The sequence below is a fragment of the Ictidomys tridecemlineatus genome, chromosome 11 (genome assembly GCF_052094955.1).
Source record: "Ictidomys tridecemlineatus isolate mIctTri1 chromosome 11, mIctTri1.hap1, whole genome shotgun sequence".
Lineage (NCBI taxonomy): Eukaryota > Metazoa > Chordata > Mammalia > Rodentia > Sciuridae > Ictidomys > Ictidomys tridecemlineatus.
The window spans coordinates 129,981,217-130,008,869 of record NC_135487.1 but is presented as its reverse complement, the minus strand read 5'-3'; the positions used below and the strand labels follow the sequence as shown (position 1 = coordinate 130,008,869).

The 27,653-nt window shown below is 40.6% G+C and overlaps 1 protein-coding gene and 1 long non-coding RNA gene across 2 annotated transcripts in view; one reads left to right on the top strand and one right to left on the bottom strand.

The window, feature by feature from the left end:
* Positions 1-27,653, top strand: part of LOC144368516 (uncharacterized) — a 140,776-nt gene that overhangs the window by 13,844 nt on the left and 99,279 nt on the right. The window lies entirely within an intron of this gene.
* On the bottom strand, positions 243-27,425 carry Them4 (thioesterase superfamily member 4). Its single transcript, XM_078027544.1, has 6 exons — positions 27,267-27,425; positions 24,328-24,514; positions 17,758-17,911; positions 16,828-16,938; positions 5,271-5,395; positions 243-827 (listed from the first exon to the last, which is right to left on the bottom strand). The coding sequence occupies exons 1-6, from the start codon at positions 27,333-27,335 to the stop codon at positions 778-780; spliced, it is 696 nt and encodes a 231-aa protein (XP_077883670.1). The 5' UTR covers positions 27,336-27,425; the 3' UTR covers positions 243-777.

Genomic DNA, 27,653 nt, shown 5'->3' with positions numbered 1-27,653 from the left:
AGGGGAAATGTGGACACAGATCTGCACAGAGGAATGGGATGTGAAGACATAGGGGACTAACTGTAAGGTGAGCAGAAGTTAGGAGCGGCAGGAAGGAGCCGCTTCCCTAGCCCCTGCAGAGGAGCACCGTCTTCTCAATACCTGAATCTTGGACTTTGAGCCGTCCAGTGTGTAGCATTTTGTTATTGTCCCAGGGAACGAATACAGGCTTCTTCCAGGATGACACAATAGCACAGCCTATGTTAAAAATGGTACAGTGGTTTAATCTCCAGAACCCCAGGCCACAGATTTGAGGTATCCATTCCTATAGGAACCAGTTGTATTTCCTACTCTGGCCAAAAAGGTTTGTTCAGAAACAATAAAGTTAGCTTTGCAAGTTCCACATGTGCACACCCCACACAAACCCACACATTTACTCCTTCATTTGGCTGCAGTATTCTGAAGTTTATAGCAACGGTTTCAATACAATTTTTTTCTCCCAGTCTCCAGCAGGGCAGATGTCATGCTTGTGCAACTTTAATGAGCCTGTTCAGATTTAGGAGAACCACATTTATCCTCAGGAATGCAAAGAATTGCTGATATCCTCACAGGGAGTGTTCTTTGCTCAAAAGTTGAGATGGTGGAGAGTTCTGGGAGTCACACTTTGAAGGCTGTTCCAAAAGGTCAGTGTCAGCAGGCTTCCTTTGTGGGGGATTCAGCATGGGTGACGGAGCAGGGGTGGGGACAACGGCTTCTGGAGGAGGGAGGCCCTCGTGCAGAAAGGTGTGGAATCCATCATTAGCTCTTTTTCCTTAAACTTTTATCAGGATCCAGCTTTATAAATAAGGCTAAACCAACAAAACAGCAGAAACAGCCGTAAGTCAACTGACTTCAGTTTGATGAGCCTACCTCTAAACAGAAAGGCGCACAGGAGGGAGGAGGTCAGATTCCTATTTGTCCCTTCAGTCTGTTTGCCCATTCTCACTTCTCAGCCAGGCTCAGAATCAACCTCTGACTGCCACAATACTATATGACTCCCCCGGATAGCCAGGTCCTCTGCTTCTTGGCTATTTCATGGTTCATTACCACTTCCATTAGAGATAGCCAGGGAAATGAAAAGAAGTAAAATTACTACTGAGCCATCTGGTACCTTTATGATATGGAAAGGTTTAGCAAGACAGGAATTACAAGCTACAGCCTGGAACGGAGTTATAAATTGACGGAGGATTCAAATTATTCACGATCTCCCTCCTGCTCCTTTCATCCATCATTCCTGCAAACAGCTGATACTTAGGGAGAAAATGAATTTGTGAAGATATAAAAAGCATCAACCATCAGTGGAAAAATCTAATAAATGAGACTACATTAACATTAAAAACTCCTGTCTGTAAAAAGATATCTTAAATAAAAAAAGCAAAACAACCTTACATACAAGAAGGAGGTATGAGCAACATATATATTCATCAAAAGTATTATCTAATATGAAATATATAGAGGACTCCTATAAATAGGAAAATGAAAAAATAGAAAAAGAAGCTGAGCAAACAAATTTACAGAATGGGAAACAAAAAATGGTCAATAAACATGGGGAGACACTCAACCCTACTGGGTAATCAGGGAACTGCAAATCCAGATCACGCTGAGAGGGAGGGAAGGGAGGGAAGGAGAAAGTGCTGGGGGTTGAAGGGGAGCCCTCTACAGCCCATGCAGGTATGATCACGTCAGGTGAACTCAACTATCATCTATGCCTATAATGCCATATAGGAACATCTTAGGAAGACCACGCTGAGATATGTTATAGCCATTTAATTGGCAAAGATCAAGAAGTCTTACTTCTCCATCTGCTAGAGAGGATAGGGATCTCAAGAATACATTGCTGGTGGGAGTCCAGTTTTGACAGTTTTAGGAAACAGGTTGGCATTCTGTTGTAAGGCTGAACATTCACACCCTACAAGCAGAGATTCTACTCTTAAGTATGTGTTTGCAGTAGCCCATTCAAATTGTTAAGAGGCCCACAGTTAAATTCACTGTGGCCTAGTCATATATGGAAAATTATTCAGCAGCAAAAATGAGGATCTTCATAGCCAACAACATGGATGAACCTCAGTGACATACAGCTCAGAGAAAAACAAAAGTCTCAGAAAAGCAGAAACATCACAATTTCTTCTACAAAGTTCAAAATCAAACAGTGAAACAGTACATTCCTCACATCTTTTTTTTTTTTTTTTTTTTTTTTAATACCAGGGATTGGACCCAGGGGCTGCTAAACCACTGAGCATACCCCAAGTCCTGTTTAAAAAGTATTTTGTTTAGAGACAGGGTCTCGCTGAGTTGCTTAGAGCCTTGCTAAGTTGCTGAGGCTGGCTTTGAACTTGCGATCCTCCTGCGTCAGCCTCTAGACCTGCTGGTATCACAGGCATCTACCACGGTGACTAGCCTCCTTAGATATTCTTGATAAAAATTTTTGAAACTTGATAAACAAGTTCTTGGATACAATTTTTTAAAATAAAAACAAAATGGTACAAGAGAATAAAAAACTCAAAATTCTAGATCAGAGTTACGTTGAAGTAAGAGGAGGAGAAGGAAACAGAAATTAGGTAGGGACAAAATATTATTTAAGAGTCTGTTCCTGTTTTGTTTCTTCTTTTTTTTTTTTTTTTTTTTGAGGTTGGGGGACCAAGGATTAAACTCAGGGGCACTCAACCATTAAGCCACACCCCCAGCCCTATTTTTATTTTTTTAGAGACAGGGTCTCATTGAGTTGCTTAGTACCTTGCCTTTGCTGAGGCTGGCTTTGAACTGACAATCCCCCTGCCTCAGCCTCCCAAGCTGTTGGGATCATAGGCGTGCTCCACCGTGCCCAGCTTGTTCCTGTTTGATGGACCCAGGGCGTTTCATTTTTTATTAAATTTAACACAGAAGTATATTAGGAAATCAATAAATAAAAGGTGACCACTCATGAACCAGTGACAACTCCGTGTACTAACTCATGGATTATGACTAATCTAAAGATGTATATTTGAGGTACACTAAAATAAAGGAAGAGTAAAAACAAGTGAAAACCACTGGCTATCTAGCCTGTCCAAGTCTGATGCTAAGGAAGGTAAAGCTTCATCGGCCCTCATTTGCAAAAGGCCCTGGTTGAGCTAGGAGTTGTGCAGTGCTTTAAGGATGCCATCAGGAAACATTTCTCCATGAGATTTCTAACAAAATGCCTACAGATATCTCAGCAGGAAGGGTCCTGCACCTCTAAGATGAAAGTAATACTTTGGGATTTATTTATTTCTCCTTGTAAATAAAATTTTACTTTTATACCTAATTTTGAATTCTTTTTCCTTAAGTTGCATGAGCTTTGAACCTTGTAAAACATAGCTCCTCTTTTTGGTAATCCATGCACATAACTTCTTTCATAGGGCCAAAAATTAAAAAAAAAAAAAAAAGATGTAATCCTAGCTGTTTGGAGACTGAGGCAGGAGGACGGCAAGTCTGAGGCCAGCCTAGGCCTCTTAGAGACCCTGTCTGAAAATAAAAAAAAGATCAGGGGATATAGCTCAGTGACAGAGTGCCTGCCTGGCATGCTTGAGGCCCTGGGTTCCAACCCCACTCCTGGGAGGAAAAAAGGTACAAAAGGGCAGACAGAGGAATCTTCTTCCCAATCTACTGTCCCCTTCAAGTAAGAAAAAGTCATGTGTTTAGCCTTGGTGAGATAGTCCTTGCAAATGCAGGATATGCATACTTCCCCTCCTTTCCATTTATTACTTCCTACTTTGAAAGAATTTCAAGATTACAGAAAAATTGTGAGAATAGTACAAACATGTATTCGCCCTCAAACCACTGGAGAGTAATCTGGCAAAATGTGTATAAAATGACAAATATATAAAGTTATTTGTTACAATACTATTTGCAAGAGCAAAAATTGGGAAAATACATGTCCAGTCTCAAGTAACCACAAGATTCATCCTGTTCTCTTTTTCCATGCCTGGACTCTTCCTTGAGAGTAGGAACTGGCTCTCATACAGATGCCGTCTGCACTGCTCATGGGCTCGGACACCCACGCCACTCTCCAAGAGACGCTTCCCTGAACTGCTCTGGTCTCTGAGGCACTCATGCCCAACTCTACTTAAGGGTTCTTGGAATAAATTAATCAGGAAGGAAGGAAAGTATGAGGGAAAGTGAAAGAAAAGGGGAAGCAATGAGAAGAACTTCTCTACTTCTTTTCTTTATTAGTGAAAAGATACTGTGTTTACTGTTTTTCATTTAATATATGATAGCTCCATATCAAGAATTTCCCTACTATTATTATTTTTTGTGGTACTAGAGATTGAACCCAGGAGTGCTCTACCACTGAGCTACATTCCCAGTCCTTTTAATTTTGTATTTTGAGACCAAGCCTCACTAAGCTGTTGAAGATTGCTCTAAATTGCTGAGGCTGACAGCAGTTGTGATCCCCCTGCCTCAGCCTCCTGAGTAGCTGGGATTACAGGCAGGTGCCCTAGAGTTTCCTTATTCTTACAACAGTGTTCCTCACAATATTTCTTATGGTACAGACTCAATATAGTTTAGGGATGAAACGTAGTTCTTCAACCAGTCCCCTATTGAGGGATGCCTAATGTTTTGCCAACTTTTTGCTATTTGCAAGTAATGTTGGAATGTAACAAATACTGGAACTAGAGGGCAGCCTAAGACATTATAATTTTGCTCACATGTTAGCATAGTTGTGAGATAAAATACTGGAAGTGGGCCAAAGGGCACATAACTTTGTAATTCTGATGGATATTGGCAAATAGCCTCTTATCAGCAATGTATAAGAACACCTTCAAGCCAGGTGTGGTGGCTCATGCCTGTAATCCCAGTGCCTGGGAGGCTGAGGCAGGAGGATCACAAGTTCAAAGCCAGCCTCAGCAACTTAGAAAGGCTCTAAGCAACTCGGTGAGATCCTGTCTCTAGATAAAATATATATTTTTAAAATATTTAGAGTTGTAGATGAGCACATAGTATTTTTTTTTTTTTAATGTGGTGCTGAGGGTTGAACCCAGTGCCTCACACATACGAGGCAAGGGCTTTACCACTGAGCTACAGCCCCAGCCCCTAAATAAAACATTTTTAAAAGGGTTGGGGATGTGGCTCAGTGGTTAAGCACTCCTAGGTTCAATCCCTAGTACCAAAAAACAAACCAAAAAAAACCCCAAAAAACAAAAAACAAAAAAACAAATCCTTTAATTTGTTGTGTGAACGAGAGAATTAATCAAATCCAACAAAGCCAAAACAGAACCCGACCCCACCCTTCTTACCTGATGCCTCAGAGTGTAAGGTCTTCTCATCAACACTTCGAACATTACAGGAAACAAACAGTTTCCTTCCTTCGACTTTATCAAGTTGGCTGTCTATCACAACAACAGAACACAGGGGAATAGGTCTATGGAAGGGGAAAAAAAAAAAAAACAGGAAAAAACATCAGTTTTGTGAATGTTATGTAGCACTGAGAGATGATGGTGTGTGTGACAAGGGCAGTCATTTAGAGACCTGCTGGGGGCGAGCACTGAATGCCACCAGCCTCCTCTCAGGGTGCCCTGCTCTTGAGCCGATGCCCTTAGGTGTTCCCTGGTCACATCCCAGCCTGCCCTTCAGGGCTGGGTCCAAAAGGACAACCAGGGCTCCCGCTGTGGTGGCAGCGGCTGTCCCACCTGCAGACCCTGAGCAAAGTCTGAAGGAGGTCAAGACCTTTGGCAAAGTGAAAGAGGGCCGTGGGGTGCCTCGTCAGGCTGTGGGGTGGGCCTCTGTCACAACTCAGATTTCTTGCCAATTGTCTTAGAGTAACTGTCACTAAAAAGACACTAATAAAGGGCTGGGCTGTGGCTCAGTGGTAGAGCACTCGCCTAGCACCTGCAAGGCCCTGGGTTTGATCCTCAGCACCACATTACAAAAATAATAAAATTCAAAAAAGGTATTGTGTCTAACTACAACTAAAAAAAAGACACTAATAAATTGCTGGTAACAAGTTACTGTTCCAAGCCAGGGCTCTTCAGTACAACTTTCTGTAATGATACAAATGCTCCATTTCTGAGCTGTTCAATCCCATAGTCACACGTGGCTATTGAGCACTTGAAATATGGCTAGTATGAGTGAGAAATGGAATCTTTAAATTTATTTAATTTTAATTAATGTCTATTTAATTGTTTTCCTAATATTAAGGCTTGAACCCAAGGGTGCTCTACCACTAAGCTACATCTTCAATCCTTCTCATTTTTGATTTGAGACAGGGTCTTGCTAAGTTGCCCAGGCTAGCCTCGAACTCAGTCTCCTGAGTTGCCAGGATTACATGTGTACACAATCATGCCTGGCTATACTTAATTTAAAGAGCTGCATGTGAATAGTGGCTATAGTTACTACTGGAAATACAGTACCTAGTGAAAAGTGTATCTCTTTCAAGGTGAAATTTCAGTTGGCAGAACATAAAACACAAGGTAGAGCCTGGAGATGATTTATACTCACCACCTTGTGGATCAAGGAACTACTTCAGGTAGAAAGGAAATTTTCACTATGCCCCTGCCCAGTATTCCCTCCTATGACCTTTCAATACTTCCATTACCATTCACTTTCCTAACCTATGATGGAACCACCAGGCTTTGCTCTTTTATGGAACCAATTCAAGATTTACCGACACCCTGGGGCACTAGGTGTTCTTGCCTGTCCAGCATCTCTTTTCTATTAACATTAATCCCAGCATTTACCTGTGCCCTACCCCTTACCTCATTCTCTCTTTCACATACTCAAATACCCCTCTCAGTGGGGACTCAGCTCTCCCTCATTCCGGCCCAAGGTAGGACTGGAGTGGACAGTGCTGCCCCCTACCTGCCATAGTGAATGGTCATGGGGCTGACCATAGGCTGAAACAGCCAATTCTGGGACTTGCCCTAGATTCCTTGGGGCTGGATACTTTTTCTGCTGGGGCTGCTAGGCTTTCAAGGGAGAAGACTGGATGGTGGCCATCGTGCCACTACACAGGGGGAAGCTGCCTGAGGATGAAGCCAACCCAGAGGAAAGCACGACTGAGATTCCCGACTGCATCCCTGCACATCTGCACCCGCCACGCTTGGCTCCCCAATCACCTGAGCCAGCATATTCCACACACACCCTTTTCCATGTAAGAAGAGTTAGGAAGTCTACCCCTTCGACAGAAAGTCCTTGACTAGCAGAGAGGCAAGAAAATTAGAAAATGTAAAACAATAGAGCAACTATGTTTGTAGAATATAATTTTCTAACTGTAAGTAAGGTACAGATTCATTTGGTTGGCACAGAAAACAGGCTTTATATAATTTTCCTTAATCTAGTTTTGCAAGACAACTTAATAAGATTTGTATGAGAAACAGAAAACTGATAATAAAGATGAAATCAAAATTTAAAAATAAAAGAGAAAAAAATATCAGAAAGGCTTAAGATGAAGGATGACTGCGGCCAAAAAGGACAAAATTACAAATTTAGCTCAGATGAATATTATGTCAATATATGTCAAAATGGTTAAAAACTTCCGATGAAATGGAAAAGAGGGGCTGAGGATGTGGCTCAAGCAGTATCGCGCTCGCCTGGCATGCGTACAGCCCGGATCCTCAGCACCACATACAAACAAAGATGTTGTGTCCACCTATAACTAAAAAATAAATATTAAAAAAAATCTCTCTCTCCCCCTCTCTATCTCTTTCTCTCTCACTCTCTCTTTAAAAAAAAAAAAAAGAAATGGAAAAGAATTTAAAACATGTTATTAAAATCAACAGTAAATATCCGGCATATATTCACTAACCCAAAAACTCTGTGGCACTTCAGGAGGCACACAGCCTCAGGCGAGCTCAGACAGTGGAATCATACTGCCTTATGAGGATGAATGCCTACCCCTAAGTGGGGACCTCAGCATGCAGAAAGATTCTATCCTTCATGCCCATTTGGACAGCTGAAAACGTGTCTGATGAGTCTTATTTCAGGAACCAAGGATTGTAGAAAATATTACCCTCTATATTATGCATGAAGCCTACTTGAAATCTTGCCTTTTATAAAGGAATAAATAGTGTGAATAAGTTGAACTATACATTTTTAAAACTGGATTGACATTAAGTATAAGGTTATAATAACATAAAAATCAACAATAAGGGATTAGAAAGACTGAATAGTTGAATAGGGAAGACGGTGAGGCCCGAAGAGGACAGAGGAGCCACACTGGGGGAGGAGCCAGGAGAACCACACAGGACTATTACGTAAACAAAAAAGCCTAATAGTTTAATGTAATAAAATGTGGGGATGTTATAGTCGCTGTGTAACCCTAATTTACTATAGATTTTAAAAATATTTTCTTACTTTGGACTTCTTTATTGTGGCCAGAGAAACTGTTCTGTAAAATTCTGATTTTTTAAAATTAATATTGAGATTTGATTTATGAAGCAATCCATGACCAACTGTTCAGATGTGTGCTGGGGAAGAAAGTGTGTTTTTTCTAATTGATGGACATAGGAGCCTACATCTGTCTGATAAAATATCCTTGGTATCTTCAGATGTGGATCCTCCCCCCAAGTAGCTAGACTCCAGGTGGCCTACCTCTGTGCCTGGTTTCTCATAGTGTTCAAATCTTGTTTTCTTTTTTTTGTGCTGTGAGTTGAACCCAGGGATGCTCTGCCAGTTCTTTTTATATAGAGAGAGGGTCTCACTAAGTTGCTTAGGTCTCTCTAAATTGCTGAGACTGGACTTGAACTTATGATTCTCCTCCCTCAGCCTCCTGAACTGCTGGGATTACAGACATTTGCCACTGTGCCTGGCAAAGCATTTTTTCTGATATTTTTGTCTGTTTGACCTACTAATAATTGGGAAGGGCATGTTGGGAGCTCCCACTATGAACGTGGAATAGTCAATTTGTCTCTCTCAATTTCGCTTTATGTTTTAAGTTATTTTCTTAGGTATATTCTGATTTAGAATTGTTACTGTTCTCTATTAAGTTAAAGCCATTATAATTTTGAAGTAGCTTTCTATATCACTAATATTACTTCAAAAAAAGTTTTATTATTGCCTAAGCATCAAACCAGAATGTGATGTGCATAACAATCAATCTGCTAAAAAAAAGAAAAAAGGTAAAGTCAGAGAGAAATCTCATCCTTTCACATAAGCAGACAATTACAAACATTTTTAAAAACTGGTGCCCAATTCACTATGCCATAATCAGCATGTACATAATTTGATCAAACTCATTCCCTCCTACTTCTCTCCTTTCCCTTCCTTCTTCTCTCCCCTCACCTGCTTGCTCTACTGTACAGATCTCCCCTCTATTATTTTCCTGTTATTTTAATTAGTATAGTTTTATACATACATTTGTGTGTGCATAATACACAAATATATATACAAATACCCTCTCATATATGAGACTGAACCTAATATTACTTTCTTGGCAATTTATTATTTTTCTTGCTACATTAGCTTTCTTCTGGCTTTTTCATAGCGTACTTTCCTTCCTTTTGAACTTTTTGTGTCATGTTTTAAATGTCTCACATAGACAGCTTCTAGTTTTTATTTTCAAATTTTATAATGTCTCTGAAATGATGATTTGGTTCACTTATATACAATGTAATTATTGCCCTTTTTATTGAGATAGGCCCTTGCTAAGTTGCTGAGGCTGGCCTTGAATTTGTGATGCTCCTGCCTCAGCCTCCTGAGTCACTGGGATTAGAGACGTTTGCCACCACACCCAGCACTTGTCTTTCTTTTTGACTCATTTTTTTTTTCCACTTGCTGTTTAAAAAATTGAGTTTTCCCTAATTTGATTAGTACTCTTCTACTATTTTGGTTACTGGCTTTTATTCATTTTCTTTTATTTTAATCATGCTCCCCACTGAAAAATACCAGGATGTTTGAGTATCAACTCTGTTCACCCCTTCCCAAGCTACTTGCTGCTATGGTCCAGTATTTGAGCCACCCCTTTGTTAGAGCCTAGAATGTAGACGGAGTCAGTGATTATGACAGACTGTTTACCAGTTTGTCTGCCCTCTGTTCCTTCTCCCATCCTGCTGCCTGTTGGGATTGCTCCCCTCTTCCTGAAGCGCATCCTTCAGAAGTTCCCCGGGTGCGGTCCTATTGCTCTGTAAACTTTCTCCATTTTTGCTGACAGCATTATTTTAGGTTGATGTGTTTCTTTCAGCACTTTCAAGATATTTTGCCTTCTGCTATTGCTAGTGGGAGACTTATTGCCAGGATACTGGTGCACTCTGGCTAAGAAGCAAGATGGCTCTGCTGAGGGTGCTGTTTTTATTTTTATTTATTTACTTATCTTTGTGGTGCTGGGGATTGAACCCAGGGTCTCGTGATGCCAGGATCCTGGTCTTTTGTCTCTGACTGCTTTTACAATATCTTCAGTATTTTGCAATTTTCTATAATATCTCTACTTATAATTTTAATTTATCTTGCTTGTAATTGTTGTTTTATTTGTGTATTCATGATCTTCTTTAGCTCCAGAATATGCTCACCCAATATATCTTCAAATACTAAAGACAGCTTCTATTCTACTCTATTCTGTGCTCCTCGAACCCTGATTAGAGGGTGTTAGAACTTTTCATTTGTCCTCTACAGCTTTAGCTCTTTTTTTATATTTTCAATCTTCTTTTTCTCTGTGCTGGTACTTTCTTTCTTTTCTCTTTCCTTCCCATGTCCTTTCCTTCCTTCCTCTCTCTCTTTTTCTTTTGCTAAGATAGGTCTGAAAATAATTTAAAAGTTCCATTTAACAAATTAAGTCACAACTCTGATTACATTAATTGTGATCCTCATAACACCTCTCTAAGAATAAAGTATTATTATCTCGTTTATGAAGGAGAAAACAAGCCCAGAGAGGACAGGTAATTTGCCAATGCTACATGTGAGTCATGTGGGGCTCAACTCCACAGCAATCTGAAAGTTCTGCTTCCCATTTTGCACTAGATCTTGTCCTATTTGCCACATGACTTAGCTGGGGTGGGCACATTGATGTACTTGTGAGATGTAGTTCAAAATCACACTGAAATGATGGAGTTGGGGACCAATTTTGTGTTTACCACTACCACTGAGCAAATGGATCTGCTGGATGAACTCTTGAATAAATCTCAATAGGAGGAGGAAATATCTTCCAAGCAGAAATATATATATACTAAAATATATATATTAAAATGCAAGTGTGTGTGTGTGTGTGTGTGTGTGTATGTGTTTGGTAATAGGAATTTAACCTAGGGATGATCTACCACTGAGATATATCCCAAATCTTTTTTATTTTTTATTTTGAGGCTAGGTCTTACTAAGTTGCCTGTGCTGGCCTCAAACTTCCAATTCTCCAACCTCAGCCTCCTAAATTGCTGAGATTGCAGGTGTGTGCTACTGTGCCCAGAGAAGTGATTTGAGATTCATGGGGCTGTAAGATAAAAAAAATCACAAGAATTATAAAGTATCTAACTGAATTATTAGTGAAAAACATGCGACAGGATTTAATATGCATTTCAGAACAAACTTTCAGAATGTGCAGCCAAGTACCACAAGACTATTGAAGTATTAGAAGTTTTTGAAAAATGAAAACAGAATGGAAAGCAACCTAAATCATGAAATGCAAGCAGAAGCTTAGGGAATGCCCCATTTTTCTTTTTCTCTTTAAATTTGGTGACTGTAGTTTTAAAAACTTTTCTTTATGTACTTACAGAGACTGACTAATATTTAAGAGACTGATTCTGTGTTTTCCATCCCCAAGAACTGCACATTTCCTTCTCTCCACTTCATCCCATTCAGGTAGCAGTGAAACCTTTCTATACGGACTGCCCACAGGCTGGGGGCAGTCGTAACAGGCAGACAGAAAGGCCACTCTACAGCTTTTGAGTTTCTAAACAGATATGCAGAAAAGGTTCTGGGCTTCACTAGCATAGCTTTATTAGGGTTATTTCTTCAGTTCTATATTTCTGTTTTCTGTTCACTTTGGGCATGTCTAAATTGCCTTTAGCCTATTTATGATGTGTTTTTGTGTTCAAACACTTTCATTTCTACAAGTTCTATTTGGTTCCAGGGCAAATCTGGCCTGGTCATTTTTATAGTTTCTTGTTGCTTTCTCTTTTTGTGACTATCTTTTATTTCTTTAAACATATCATATTTCATTTCCTTATATTCTGTGTACTTGATTATCATATATTTTACATCTCTGAGGAATCTATTGTTTCTTAAGTATTTGGTGTAAGAGCCACTTTTTTTTTTTTTTTTTTTTGGTACTAGGGAGTGAGCCCAAGGAGACTTTATCAGTGAGTGAGCTATACCCCCAGCTCATTTTATTTTTTTTTATTTTGAGACAGGGTCTTATTAAGCTGCTGAGGCTGGCCTTGGACTTGTGATCCTCCCGCCTCAGCCTTCCTGAATAACTGGGATTACAGGCATGCGACACCATGCTCAGCCTCAGGATCTACTTATTTTGAAGGTAGAACGTTCTTCAGCATTTTCTGTCTGCCATGTTGCATGAAGAAGTCCAATTCAGAGACCCCTACCTGTACATGAATGTGTTACAGGCACACTGAGATATTGAACCTTTTATCTGGTTACTTGCCACTAGTTATGAATTACTTTGTCTATCTTAATATGGTAAGGATAAGGAGATAAGAGGACTAGAAATCACTGAGATAGTTAAGGAGCAACGTTGCTTCTTAGAAGCAAGAAGATGGGTTTAGGCATCTGATGCTCAACACTGTAAATTATCTTCAATTTAATTTCAATAATCCCCAAAGTGAAAAAAAGTAAGTCCAGGTTGTTACTTCTAATATCCTGAATGAATATCATCTGACCAGGTTAAGTTTGTTATTTTAAAATTATTATTATTACTGTTATTACTATGAATTTAAACAACCTTACACAAAAGGATATGGCCGGATAACTACTAAGTTTCAGACTACTTCTATCATTCAATGCTTCATTCTGGTCTTGAATCATCACTACACAGAAAAGAATGGAGGCTGTGCAAAGAGTATCAAGACTTGGAGCCTAAGATGTAAGTCCCAATCCTGGCTGCCGTCTTGCCAGCCCCATGATTCCAGGTGAATCTTGTTTTCTCTATGTTGTATAACTATGGGGAACAGGAGAGGAGTCAACATGACTGATTCGTGTGAATGGTTTTTTGGTTAGGAAAGGAATAAGCAGAGAGTCTGCAGGCAGAATGTGCTCAAGAGGCAAATCCTTTTCCTCTTTTTCTTATTTTGAAACAGGGTCTCACCATGTTGCCCAGGCTGGCCTGAATTTGCCATCCTTCTGCCTCAGCCTTCTGAGTTGCTGAGATTACAGGCAGGCACTACCTCACCTGACAACAAATATCTTCTGAGCTAAACTGCAATCCCAATACTTTATTGTGACTTGCTTTCAAGTGAACCTTTTAAGAATTTTGACAGAGAACATTGTATTTCATTCTTCAACTTTTTTGAACATGGAAAATATTTTTTAAAACATAGGATGTGAGAAATTACTAAAATTTAATTTTAATATATTATTTACCATGATAATAGAGCCCTGAAAAACTAGGCAGAGCAATTAGGCAAGAAAAAGAAATAAAAGATATCCAAGTTGGAAAGGAAAGAGTGAAATTATCTTTGTTTGCAGATGACATGGTCTTATGGTATGTGTAGAAAAACCCTGAAGATTTAATATAAGCCAGGTACAGTGGTACATGCCTAGAATCCCAGGGGGAGGCTGAGGCAGGAGGACTGCAAATTCAAAACTAGCCTCAGCAACTTAGAGAGGCCTTAAGCAACTCAGCAATACTCTGTCTCAGAATAAAAATTTAAAAAGGCTGGGGATGTAGCTCAGTGGTTAAAAGCTCCTGAGTTCAATCCCCAGTATATATATTAAAAAATCTACATAAAAATGGTTAGAATAAATGGATTCAGTAAAGTGGCAGGATACAAAAAAATCAACATACAAACCATCAGTTGTGTTTTTATAAACCAAAATTACTATCTGAAAATAAAACTGAGAAAACAATTTATATTAGCATCAAAAAGAATAAATTCCTAAAAATAAAATTAAGAGGCAAAACCTTGTACCCTGAAAACTATGAAGCACTGATGATAAAAATTAAATATGATACAATAGCATTTTTTACAGAAATAGAGAAGGCAATTCTATAATTCATATGGAATCATAAAAAACTCCAAATAGTTGAAACAATCTTAAAAAGAAGTAAGCTAGAGGCATTACATTTTTTTTTCTTTGTACTGGGGATTGAACCCAGGGGAACTTTACTACTAAGCCATATCCCCAGTCCATTTTATTTTGAGACAGGGTCTAACTAAGCTGTTGAGGCTAGCCTCAAACTTGCAATCCTCCTGCCCCCGAATTGCTGGGATTAGAGGCATGCACCATGGCTCTCAGCAGCAATGCGCTTCTGATTTCAAAATACATTTCAAAGATACAGTAATTAAAACAGCACCTTACTGACATGAAGATAGACATGAACCAATGAAACAAAACGAAGATCCTAGAAATAAATGCCTGACTATACAATTTAACCTTGACTAGGGTGCCAATAATACACAATGGGCAAAAGATGCCTCTTTGAACAAATGGAAAACTAGGTATTCACATGTAAAAGAATGAAAGTGTAACCTTATCTTATGCCATACAAATAAATCAACTTGAAATGGGTTAAGATTTAAATTTAAGGCCTGAAATTATAAAACTCCTAGAAGAAACAGAGGGGTAAAGTCTTTACAATATTGGTCTTGGCAATGACTTCAAGGATATGATATCAAAAAGCACAGGCAACAAAGCTGGTCGAGGTGGTGCGCGCCTGTAATCCCAGCAGCTGGGGAGGCTGAGGCAGGAGGATTGTGAGTTCAAAGCTAGCCTCAGCAAAAGCGGGGCACTAAGCAACTCAGTGAGACCCTGTCTCTAAAATAAAATATAAAATAGGGTTGGGGATGTGGCTCAGTGGCCAAGTGCCCCTGAGTTCAATCCCTGGTACCCCCTCACCCCCTGAAAAAAAAGCACAGGCAACAAAAGCAAAAATAGAAAATTGGACTACATTAAATAATCCAATTTTTAAAATACGCTAAAGACTTAAAAGAGATATTTCTCCCAAAGAAGACATACACATGGCCAACAATATATGAAAAGATGCTTAATGTTGCTAATCAGGGAAATAAATGCAATCAAAACTACAATAAAATAACACCTCACACTTTTTAGGATGGCTATTATCAAAAAGGAAAAAAGTGAGAAACCAAAATAAGACAGGGCTGAGGTAAAGCAGTGAAATATGTCAGAAAATATGCCATATACATATAATGATACCATGTGAGAGGCCCTGAGTCCCACCCTTAGCACCCACCATCTCACACACACAAACAGTAAGTGTTGGTGAGAAGGTGGAGACCAATATCATTGGTAAGAACGTGAAATGTTACAGCCATTATAAAAATCAGTATAGGTTCCTATAAAAATTAGAAATAGAGGGCCAGGGCTGTAGCTCAGTGGTAGAGTGCCTGCCTAGCAGATGTGAGGCACTGGGTTCGATCCTTAGCACCACATAAATATAAATAAATAAAGATATTGTGTCCATCTACAACTAAAAAATATATTTTAAGAGAATTTTAATATTTATTTTTTAGTTTTCCACTGACACAACATCTTTGTTTGTATGTGGTGCTGAGGATCGAACCTGGGCCGCACGCATGCCAGGCGAGCACGATACCACTTGAGCCACATCCCCAGCCCTAAAAAAATATTTTTAAAAAATTAGAAATACAACTACCATATGATCCAGCATCCCATTTCTGGTATTTACCCCAAACAACTGAAATCCAGATCTTGACAAGGTATTTGCACCCAATGTTCACTACAGCACTATTCACAACAGCCAAAATGTGGAAACAACCACAATGTCTATTTACAGATGAATAAAGAAAATATGTCATATACCTATAAAGATATGTTATTTGGCCTTAAAGAAGGAAATCCTACAATATAAGACATCCTTGATGTACCTTGAAGACATTATGCTAAGTGAAATAACCCAGTCACAGAAGGACAAAATGCTGCAATAGTTCATCTAAAATTGCCAGACTCAGGGTTGGGCTATGGTTGTCAGTGGTGGAGCATGTGCTTAGCATCTGAGAGGCTCTGGTTCAATCCCCAGCACATGCGTGCGGCCCGGGTTCGATCCTCAGCACCACATACAAAGAAAGATGTTGTGTCCGCCGAAAACTAAAAAATAAATATTAAAATTCTCTCTCTCTCTTTAAAAAATAAATAAATAAATACCAAAGTCATTTCCCTTTTATTTATCTGTGATATTTATGTAAAACCCCTGTTTTATTACGTAGTGGATGTTAGTGTTCCACCCAGACCCCCTTGGATTCCTTTCTTTTCACTTTGCCAAAAAGTGTTTTCCCATGGGTACCACATGAGATCCTGTGTTTGGGGAAAAAAAAAGAAATGTGTGTGTGTGTGTGTGTGTGTGTGTATGAATGTATATGGGGGGAGTGTGTATGCACCTGTGTACCTGCTTTCCTAGAACAGCCTTAGACCTGGGAGTTTATAGTCTCAGAGCAGACCTCATCCTAGGACTGATGTGGCCTTGCCTGGGCGGGGGGGGGGGGGGGGGGTCGATTCTGGGGCATCCACTTCATAGTGGAGCTCCTTTGTATGATCAGGCTGAAGTTACATGAGCCTTGGTTGGCGTCCTTGCCTCCGTGTCCTGATTCTGCCTCTCCCTTGCTAGTTTCCTCTGGGGGCACTTCCTTAACAACCACTGGCACATGAGTCTTTGCCTCAGGATCTGCAGTGGGGACATCTGACTCTGACACCTAAGGAGAAGAATTATTATGAGTTTACCTTTTAAAATTGATGTTGAGATTGGCAGTCATGGCAATCCCCCCAGCTCGACATGCACATGTACCGGTGGTGGAGTCCATCATGGTTGCAATGGCACCTCCATGAACAAATCTAGTTACAATGGCAGAGAGAGAAAAATGGTCTCAGAAGTTTGGGAATCAGAGAGGGAGAAATTATCTAAGCATCTTTACACAATTACTTTGGAGATGTTCACTTTGTCCATATTCGATGTTTTGAATGTCAAATAATATTCCCCAAATTCAAAGCATAATACTGTAGAGTCTTGAGCACTTACATAAAACAGGAACTTAATAGTAACTGGATCACACCATACAAAAAACTAAAATATACTTTAAAAATTTATATTATGCTTCTATTAAACAAACTATACACATTCGATGTTTAAAATTTTAGAAACTGCAGTAAGAAGAAAAAACAATTTTCCAGGTGCAGTGGTACACACCTGTAAACCCAGCAACTCAGGAGGCTGAGCCTGGACGACATAGTAAGACCCTATATCAAAATGAAAAGAAGAAAACAACAAAAAACCTGGGGATGTAGCTCAGTGGTAGAGCCCCACTGGGTTCAATTCCCATTACTGTAAAAAAGAAAAACTTAAGGCCTACGATACTACCATCTAGTTAGTGTCAGGCTATTACTAACATGTTAATGATACTCCCCCAAATTATACTCTATTGCCCTATGCTCTATAATAATATATTCTCTAAGTCCTTTGATATTATATTAAAATTTTAATTAATATTAACAATATTGGTAACACTTCTTTTATAATATATTATAAACATCTTTCTATGTCAATAAATTACATCTACACTACCATCGTAATGTCTTCTTTGTAGTCCCTGGACACATGAGGGTGCTAGCAGATAGAAGTCTTTCAGTTTCACTTTGCTGGGCTATCCCACTTACCCAGGTGCTCCCTGCAGGTGAGGACCTACTTGAAGAAAGCAAAGTACCCTTTTCTCAGCATCATTATAGAACATCACATATTCAAAGCCCAGGCCATCCTCAAAGCTTCTTGTGAAGAGTTGGGCACGTTCTTCTCCTTTTACGAGACTTGGGTCTACAGGGAAACGAGGTAGAGGTCATAGGTGGATGAGAAACAGGTATAAGAGAAGGCTATGACCCAGCTAAGCACCTTTCATGGTGCTTAAAATCATATGTGATGATTGATTTAAATGTCAATTGGGTTCAGAATTGAAAGGGATGGGAGGGTCCCAAGGGGGGAAAAAATATAGGATCTTTGCCACTGTGGACTTATTAGTCTAAACGAGGATACAGTAAATATTCATGAAATGAAAACTCAGCACTGAACTATAAATGCAATCAGGAAACACAGATGCTAACTACTGAATAAAATAGTAAGGTACAGACAGAAATTCTTCTTGGAGTAGACAGGCTTCAAATGAGACTTAAAATGAATAATCTAACAGTAAGGAGAAGGTTTTCCTGGCACATATAAGTTAAATCCGTTAATTATACTGGATCAGAAACAGGGCAAGTTCAGAGCAATACACAGTGAGATTCTTATGTCAGCCCCCAAACTAGGGGTAGAACCATTGGGGTTTATGAAATCAAATCAATGGGTTATAAACATCCTTTAAAAAGAAGCACAATATGTCAGATATATTCTGGGTAAACACTGCTATGCTTGTTTAGATAGTTTTTTCCACTTACACAACTGCGTGGAAGTTAAGTGTTCTAGGTTAAGTCAAAACGTAGGTTACTAAAAATAAAGACGGAAAGCTATTGCTTTAAGAGAAGGGTGTCCTTTTATAATTATTTTAAAATTTAATCTTTTTATTCTTAGCTTTCTTTTAGGTCATCTGATTTGTCATGCATAAAACTCTCTAAGTTTCTTTCATTTCTATTGAATTCATATTTATAAACTTGAAAAAAGATATGATAAGAAAATCTGGGAGAAACGAGGAGGACAGGGGAAGATGCCGTTTTCTTAGGTCGTCTACTGGACTGAGGTCACCCTGTACTTTCGACTTTGTATGCGCATCAATTGGCACACACTACATGTACTCAGAGAACCAGTCACAGAAACTTAAAATTAAGGATCAGCATTATGGCACAACAGAAATAATCTGGGCCTAGGAATTGGGAAAATTAACATTCTTGGGCTAGCTCTGGCCTAGAACTATCCCTTTTTCTCCATAGTTTATGGATAAATGAGAAAAATAAGAATGGTGGAACAAGTTGTCAGAAACACAGAATCAGACTCTGACCTTCTGAAGTGGAACCTGCTTTAACAAGGTTTCCAGGCGTTTCCTATCTGTGTTGGAACCTGAGATCGGGTGGCACTGAAGGCAGCCAAGGACTACCAGGATCAGCTATGCACTCTGAACCACTCTGACCACAGGGGGGCGGGAGGGGCTTTGAGCAGGCAGGAGTCGGGGCAGCAGAGCTTAGAGGACACCATGAAACCAACAATCCTACTGAATTTGGGACTCAGCAGGGGTTTTTGTGAAGGCATTTTGGTGGAGTTCATCAGGTAGGAGCCAGAAGGCACTAGGACAGTCAACTATTGTGTGATGTGATGACACCCAGAATGGAATCAGTAATACAAATCAACTACATTTTAACTTATTTGAAAAATTTTTAATTTTAATTAAGAAAAACTTTTTGGTGCTACAGAGTGAATCAAATACCTTCAGCATGCTAGGCCAGCATACTACCACTGCACAGCCCTAAAAATAGCTAAAATTTACCTTCATTCATAAAAAAGAATAATTCTTATCTCTGTATTGCAGAATCTAAAAAGAAGTTTAAGTTTCTTTCTTGGTTGAAGCAGTTTTACTTTTGTTTCATTTATTCTTTTGGCAAACACTGAAACATCTATGCAAGCACCAAAAGTAAAGTACCTTGCCCAAGATCACATAGCTTTAAATTGTGGAACCAGAATTTCAACCCAGAAATTTGTGGTTGAAATTTCAATCACTGAATTAGGAAACTGTCAGATTTTGGGTGGCTTGTAAAGCCACGAGACAATGAGATTATTAGAGAGCAGAGAATGGGGTACTAAGCACTGAGACATGGGGGCAACCAAACATTCAAAGTTTGAGGATGGGGAAGGGGGAGAAACTAACACAAAAACCTAAAAAAGAGGGTGAGTGCAGTGGGAGAATGAGGTGACCTGGAAGCTGAGTCCAAGGAGGAAGGAGACACAAGGAGTGCTAAAAGCAGAGAGGTCACTGGATTTAGCAGCAGGAATATCACTCGTGTCCTTGACAGCGCAGTTTGATGGAGTGATGGGGGTGAGGGTCTAATGGAGTGGGTTCCAGAGATACCAGGAAGGGAAATGCAATTGTGGTGTGTCTCATGCTGAGAAAGATCTAGCAGAGAGATATGTCCTCCACAGGCCAAAGGGGAGGTGATGCAGTGCAGAAATGGCCCCGTAGAGCACAGACAGTTCATGCAGAGAGAAGCAGAGAACTGGGACCAGGGCAGGGGGGAGGAGGACGGAGGCAGCGAGAGCTTGGAGATTCTCTTCTGATGGCTTTTATTTTCTCTTAGTGAAACAGGAAGTAAGATCAGCTGACAGTGAGAATGGGAAAGAAAAAATCAGAGGCATGAGAAGAAAGAAAACGGAGGAAATAGTAATGTAGGAGAGCTAGGAGAGTGAACAGACTAGATTTGCACATATGGTCATTAGGCAACATTAAGCTCACTAAAAAACATTAAGTCATTAAAAAAAAATCACAATCCCTAAACTACTACCGAAAGATCTGTTTAGATGATCAAATGATATAAGGTCATTCAGAAATATCTGTTAAAACTCCAAGAGAGCAGGGACCCTCCTGCCTCAGTCTCCTGAGTTGCTCAACAATTATTTGGTGAGTGAACAAATGCTGTGTATTGCAAATAAGAAACCAAAAACGTCTTCACAATGGTTTTAAAATGAAGAATGTAGCTGGGTACAGTGGCACATGCCTGTAATCCCAACTGAGGAAGGTGGATAAAAAGTTTGAGGCCAGCCTCAGCAACTTAGTTGGACCCTGCCTCAAAATAAAATATAGGAAGGGATGTAGCTCAAAGGTAAAGTACCCCTGGGTTCAATCCCCAAAGGAGGAGGAGGAAAAGGAGTGAGAGGCAGAAGGGGAGGAAGAATAAGAGGAGGATGAAGAGGATGAAGAGGAAGAAAAGGAATAATAATAATAATAATAATAATGTATTAGGTATATATTTATATATAACGTTCTTCAATTGGATTCAGTAAGGCAGAAGGGAACACACAGCTCACATGAAAGACACGGGGTGCTGTCTGATGGTAAATGAACTGTGCGACATGGCTCTTATTCTAAGCAAACACTAAGGATTCTGACAGACTGCAATATGTCCTAGGAAAAGCATCCAGGAATATGAGCAGAGAGAAATACCTTCTGGGAGAAATGCCTGAAAACAACAAAGACTGGACTGGCAGGTGAACCGGAGTAGGATGAAGTATCTAAGTCCTACACACCAAAGGATGTAAGTGAAGGAATTCTCATATCGTGTCCTCGAAGATGGCAGAACTCAATGGAGGAATCAAAGTTACAGGAGAGACTAGAACTCACTGATGCATACCGTTGTCCAAAATGGAAGAAGCCTTTGTTCCAAGTACCCCATGACTGCAGGGATTCAAGTTAAATCCAGATGACTGGTTGTGAGGGTGCAGAAAGCAAGAAAAGACAGGAAAAAAAAAAAAGTAGTTTCCAACTTTTCTTTCACCTGAGGGAGCCTACTGTCTTTCTTCCCTTCGGTAGCAGTGGCTTGATAAGGACAGGGCCAGACACTGAGCTCCATGAGGGTGGACACCTCCTGTTTTCTTCATTGCCAAATCCCTGTGCCCAGCACAGTGCTTGCCACAGTCAATACTCAATTGATATTTGTAAAAGAAGGCTAGTGACTCTCAAGAGGGAAGAGGAAGAAGTATCCTAACAGCCCCTGTTAAGTTGGTGCCCCACACTAAGTGGATGATTTTCAAGGTTCCAACTCTCAGATGCTGTTTATTTATCCTGATTTATCTAATTTTCAATAACTAGTCACACTTATAAAACTCTTGAAACCAGTGGTTCCTAACATTTTTGGGTAATGAACTCCTTTGAGAATTTTATGAAAATCACTAACCATTTAAAAATGAATATCCCTTGTAGGAGGGCAAATTACTAATTTTTAAATATTTGTCTGAAAGGTAAACAATTTCCTTTCTCATAAGGGGAAGTGCTGCAAGGTTTTGTTTTTAAGTGCAAAAGCCTAATTTAAGATTCTAATTAGGCACTATAGCATCTTCTAAAATGGTAAAGGCTAGCATTATTATGTCCATTTAAACAGAGATAAAAATCAAAGATGAGTTCAATAAGACTAGCTTCTCAGGTGTGAAGATAAAACCAGTTTTAAAAACTTTCTGTTTCTAGTCAGTTGTTAACATCACCATGAGGCAGGAGAAGGGGTTAGATGAACAAGCAGGGAACCTGGGATCCTCTGAGGTCAGGTCTCTGTGTAGCAGGGCAGAGGAAATACAGACACAGGCGAGGCCTCATCAAGGTTAGGCCAACTCCAGTGTAAGTTGTGGTGGGGACGAATGATAGTGAGACATCTACAAAAAAGGCATGGTGACCTGATTGGATCACAGGGCACATGAAGAGCTCAATGAATGCCTTTCCCACGATTGGGTAAGGGGCTAGCTCCCTTCACCCTGTACATCTATATAAACCCTAGACAGTAGCCACTTTCTAGTATCCCTCTCTATGGATCCCTCCTCTGCTTTCTTACTCTAAGAACTTCAGTTACTTTGCTCTTACCCTTGTATCTATGGATTTCATTATTTGAATTTGTGAGACAATGAATCCACATTCTGTGCTATAATCAGTAATCAGCTGAGTCAAATGAATCAGCATCATCTGCAAGTTTGTTAAACACAGATTCTTAGGCTCTGCATCAACTAAAGGTCCAGGGGATTCAGATCAAGTCAGGTATCAGAAATACAATAGCAGTTTAAATCTTCGGTGATTGTAAAACCTATATGCCAAGCAGACTTATGAAGAGAAGTTTTCATATGTCCCTTTCAAATCACAATAGCTGTCCTGACTGTGGTTTTACTCCTACCGGACCCAAGAAAGGAGGTATGAAGCAAAGAGGTTCAGTATTCTAATTCCTAAACAAGGGATCTGGCACCACATTTCAGAGCTAAAAAGGGAAGGGAGAGATAAAAATCAAGTAGAATACTTGAATACATTCCCTGGAATAATTCCTTCTTTTTTAAAAAAAAATTTTATATATATATATATTTAGTTGTAGATGGACACAGTACCCTTTGTTTCTTTATTTTTATGTGGTGTTGAGAATTGAACCCAGTGCCTTACACATACAAGGCAAGCGCTCTACCACTGAGCCACAACCCCTCCTTCCTTCTTCCTATAAATATTTATGAACACTTACTATGTACCAGGTATTCTTCTCACTGGAGATACAGTAGGGAATAAAACATACAAAAATCTCTGCTCCTGTGAAATTTATGCTCTCATGTTGCGATATAAACCATTACATTAATAAAACACTAAGCATGTCAGATGGTGTGCAATGGAAAGAATAAATACACCCTATACACATATAACTAAGTGAAGGAAGACAATCTGAAAAGGCTCTGAATGATTCCAACAATATGACATGTTGGAAAAGACAAAATTCAGTGATCTGTGGTTGCCAGTTTAGAAGGGAGACATGAACAGGTAGAGAATGGGATTTTTAGGGCAGAGAAGCAATTCAGTATGACTTTATAATGACACATATATGTCATTATGTATTTGCCAAAACCTATAGCAAATGCCACACAAAGAGTGAACCCTAATATAAACTATAGACTTTGGTTAATAGTAATGTATTAACATTAGTTCATGAATTATAATAAGTTTACCACAGTAATGTAAGATATTAGTAATAGGGGAAAATTGGGTGAGAAGCAGGTAAGGGATATATGGGAACACTATACTTTCTGCTCATTCTTTAAAATAAACCTAAAATTGCTTAAAATGTATATTAAAAAATCAAACAGAATGATAAGAAGTACAGTGTGTGTGTGTGTGTGTGTGTGTGTGTGTGTGTGTGTGTTGGTATAGGGTGGGTAGCTTTTGGGGTTTAGAATCTGGGAGATAAAGGGGTTACCCAAGTATTCTGAACTCCTGAGGGTGATGAAGCCAGATACCAGGATAAAGGGCAAACTGAGACCAGTAATGACAGCCTCAAGACAGAAGGCTGATGAGCGTGTGGGTGGCTTTTCACTTCTGCTGCTGAGGATGCCAGGATTGAGATAATCTTATTCTTAACAATCGGCTTTAGATTCTCCTATAGTCTGCAAAATAACTATTGGGATTTCTGGCCTATAAAACAGGTGTACAGAAACCCCTGGACTATACTCCTCTTTTCAAGTAATAACTGTTCTTAGTTTTATACTTGATATTCCAATATTATTGATAGGAAAGTGGTTTCTCCTACCGAGATAAAGGGTTTGGAATCCTTGAAAATTTTTAGAAAAAAATTGTTTGTATGAAGGCAAACGTTTCCAGGAGCCATCTTCACATTTCTTCATGAACCGGTCAAAGAGGAGTCTTAGGTCCTTGCTCCAGCTGGGATTAGGGAGAGCACAGTCCTTCTGAATGACTTTCTCAGAAGAAAATGACCTCTAAAACACAGAAGAAAAAGAAGAGTAATGGAAGGTACATCCTATTTCATAACCCATTCTTTCACTTTTTTGTTTTTTGTTTTTGGTACTTGGGATTGAACCCAAGGGTGTTTTATTTATTTTTTATTTTTTTTAAATTTTGAGACAGGGTCTCACAAAGTTGCCCAGCTTAGCCTTGAATTTGTGAATTTCCTGCTTCAGCCTCCTGAATTGCTGGGATTATAGGTGTGTGACACTGAACTGGGCCTATTCTCAAGCTTTCTTTTTTTGTACAAGGGACTGAACCCAGGAGCACTTGACCACTGAGCCATATCCCCAACCCTTTTTTATTTAGAAACAGGGCCTTGCTAAGTGCTGAGGCTGTCTTTGAATTCACAATCCTCCTGCCTCAGTCTCCTGAGTCACTGGGATTACAGGTGTGCGCCACTGTGCCCGGCTATGCTCCAACTTTCTAAGACCATCTTAGTGTTTTTCTTCCTCCAGAGGATTGTCATTTCAAAATGGAAGGGATGTTCCAGATATCACCTGGTCTAACCTCTTTGAAAGAAAACAGGAGATTGAGAAGATAAATAATTTCCCTAACATCACCCAGCTAGCTACTGGCAAAGCCAGCATTAAGCCCACATGAGCCAGGCACTGGTGACAGAAATGAAGGACAGACATTGTCTTCCACATAAAAAGTACATCAGTATGTGGGTGGAGATGGGGGGAGTATACCAGGGTGGTATGCACAGGAAACTAAAGCACAAGGAAATGGTCTTTGTCTCAGGTTGGGTCTCTAACTTGAATACTGATTAGTCCAACAGAAATGAGTCAGGTGGAAAGAGTACTGAAGGCAAAGGAACACTGTGTGAAAAAGCCAGGAGGCATGAAAGCTTTGAAGAGACTTATCACAACTGTATGAAGTAGGCACTAATTACCACTCCACTTTACTTTAAAGCCTAAAGTAGGCTTCCAACTGTGCTGTAAAGCAGTAGTACTTATTCCTCCTACCTAATTGTATTTTGGTACTGGTTATCCAGCTTGTATTTCTCCTCCTCCTCCTAGTCTTTAGTGACCCTCTATTCTACCTTCTACTTCTATAAAATTGACTTCCACATACGAGTGAGGTATTTGTCTTTTTGGGCGTCCTCCAAGTTTTTAAATGTATTTTTTCTTAATATGCTTTAATCTCAGTAAGAAATATAATTTTGTTGTTTTTATTGCTTTAAATTATTTAGTATTCACTTTCTCATGTTTAATCTTAGAAAAACATTTTTTTGGGGGGGTGGTATAGGGGATTGAATTCAGGGGCGCTTGACCACTAAGCCACATCCCCAACCCTATTTTATATTTTATTTAGAGACAGGGTCTCACTGAGTTGCTAAGCACCTTGCTATTGCTGAGGCTGGCTTTGAACTAGCAATCCTCCTGCCTCAGCTTCCTGAGCCACTGGGATAACAGGTGTATGCCATTGTGTCCAGCCTACATATCAACATTTTTAACAGTAGAGAAATAGTCCTTTAAACTGATGTACTATAATTGCTTTTAGTACTTTAAATTGATGTACTACCATAAATTAAACGATTTAAGTTGAACATTTAAATTGTTTCCAATCTTTTACTGTTCTAAATGAAACTATTCAAGAGAACATTATGAATATAGTCTTTTCTCTTTTGGATTATTTCCAATCCAAATCCAGTTGAGTTTGTTACCCTTGATGGACACTATAATGTTGTGGGAAATAAAAATGTTAAGTGTCAGTTTAAGAAGTGTATGTAAATGCACTTGTAAATTTCATAGCATAGACTTGGAGGGGTAAATGCCAGGGATAATCATTATCTTCTGTTGTACTACGTAGAGGAAAGACTACTTGATCTTTGGTTCCACATTTATAAAGGTGGTACTCAGAAGAAGGTTTAACTTTTTTTTTTTTAACGACCTTTTAAGTTACTGAGCAGGAAGAATCACGACTTATAAAGCCTGCAAATACTAATACTTAAATATTCCCAACACAGATTATAAAGCACCCACATAATTAAGGGAATTAATTCATCTTTGTTGTAAGATGAGCACATTTTCTTTTCCAATGGGCAAGATAGTTCACTACTAACGACCAATGTGCATGCATCATTCTTTAGCAGAAAGCTCAACAACTTAATGAAGATGCCATACGCAGATATTTTAACTTTGCAATCTGACCCCATTCTCCCAAACTAGGCTGCAAGCTCCTTAAGAGAAAGGACCTTTTCTCGGTTATCTGACGATACCGTCAAGGGCCCACAGCGCCTGGAGCGTCGTCGGAGCCAGACAGACAGCAACTGGGCGCACCGGCCAGGCCAGACCAACGTGACCACAGCTCGGACAGCAGGTTCGGGCACCGAGTCCCGGCAGAACCTCATGTAATCACCCAACGGTCTTCCAGGGCGCGGAGACCATTCGGAGGCTCCGACCGCCAGGGTGACCTCGGCCCGACCGCCGCGCCCGCGTAGGCTCCCCGAGCTCGGCAGGTCCCGCCGGCGCGCCGGCCGCTCTCCGAGGCCAGCTCTCCCGCGTGCCCCTGTCCCCTCGCGCCACCTTCCTAGGTCGGTACCAGAGCCGAGCCCACCGCGCGCCGCGTCAGAAGCAAGTCACCCTCCTCCGCTTTCTTAATGGTGGGAACCTCAGGCCGTGAGTGTCCCGAGGCCGCGTCCTGCTGCTGCCGCCTCGGCGCCGGCGCGGAGTGGGCTGGCAGCGCGGCCCGGCCCGGCCCGGCCCGGCCCGGCCGACTCACCCGCGGGGCTCCCGGCCGGCTGCGCGGGGCCCCAGGCGTGCGCAGGAGCGCGGCGCAGCTCCTCAGCATGGCTCCGAGCTGCCGCGGGCCGCGGACGAGGACAGCGCGCTCCCCCGCGGGATCCCGGGTCTCCCCGGCGGGGGCGGAAAGGCGGGGCCTCTGCGGGGACGCCCCGCCCACCGAGGCCCTCGCCCCGCCCCCGCCCCGCCCCGCCCTGCTCCGCCACCCGAAACGTGGCGCCTAGCAGGGACCGGGCCGCCCTCAGCGCCGCCCCCCGAGGCCCACCGTCCTCAGCCCCGCCCCCAGCCCCGCCCCCGAGGCCCACCTCCCTCAGCCCCGCCCCCGAGGCCCACCGTCCTCAGCCCCGCCCCCGCCCCGCCCCCCAAG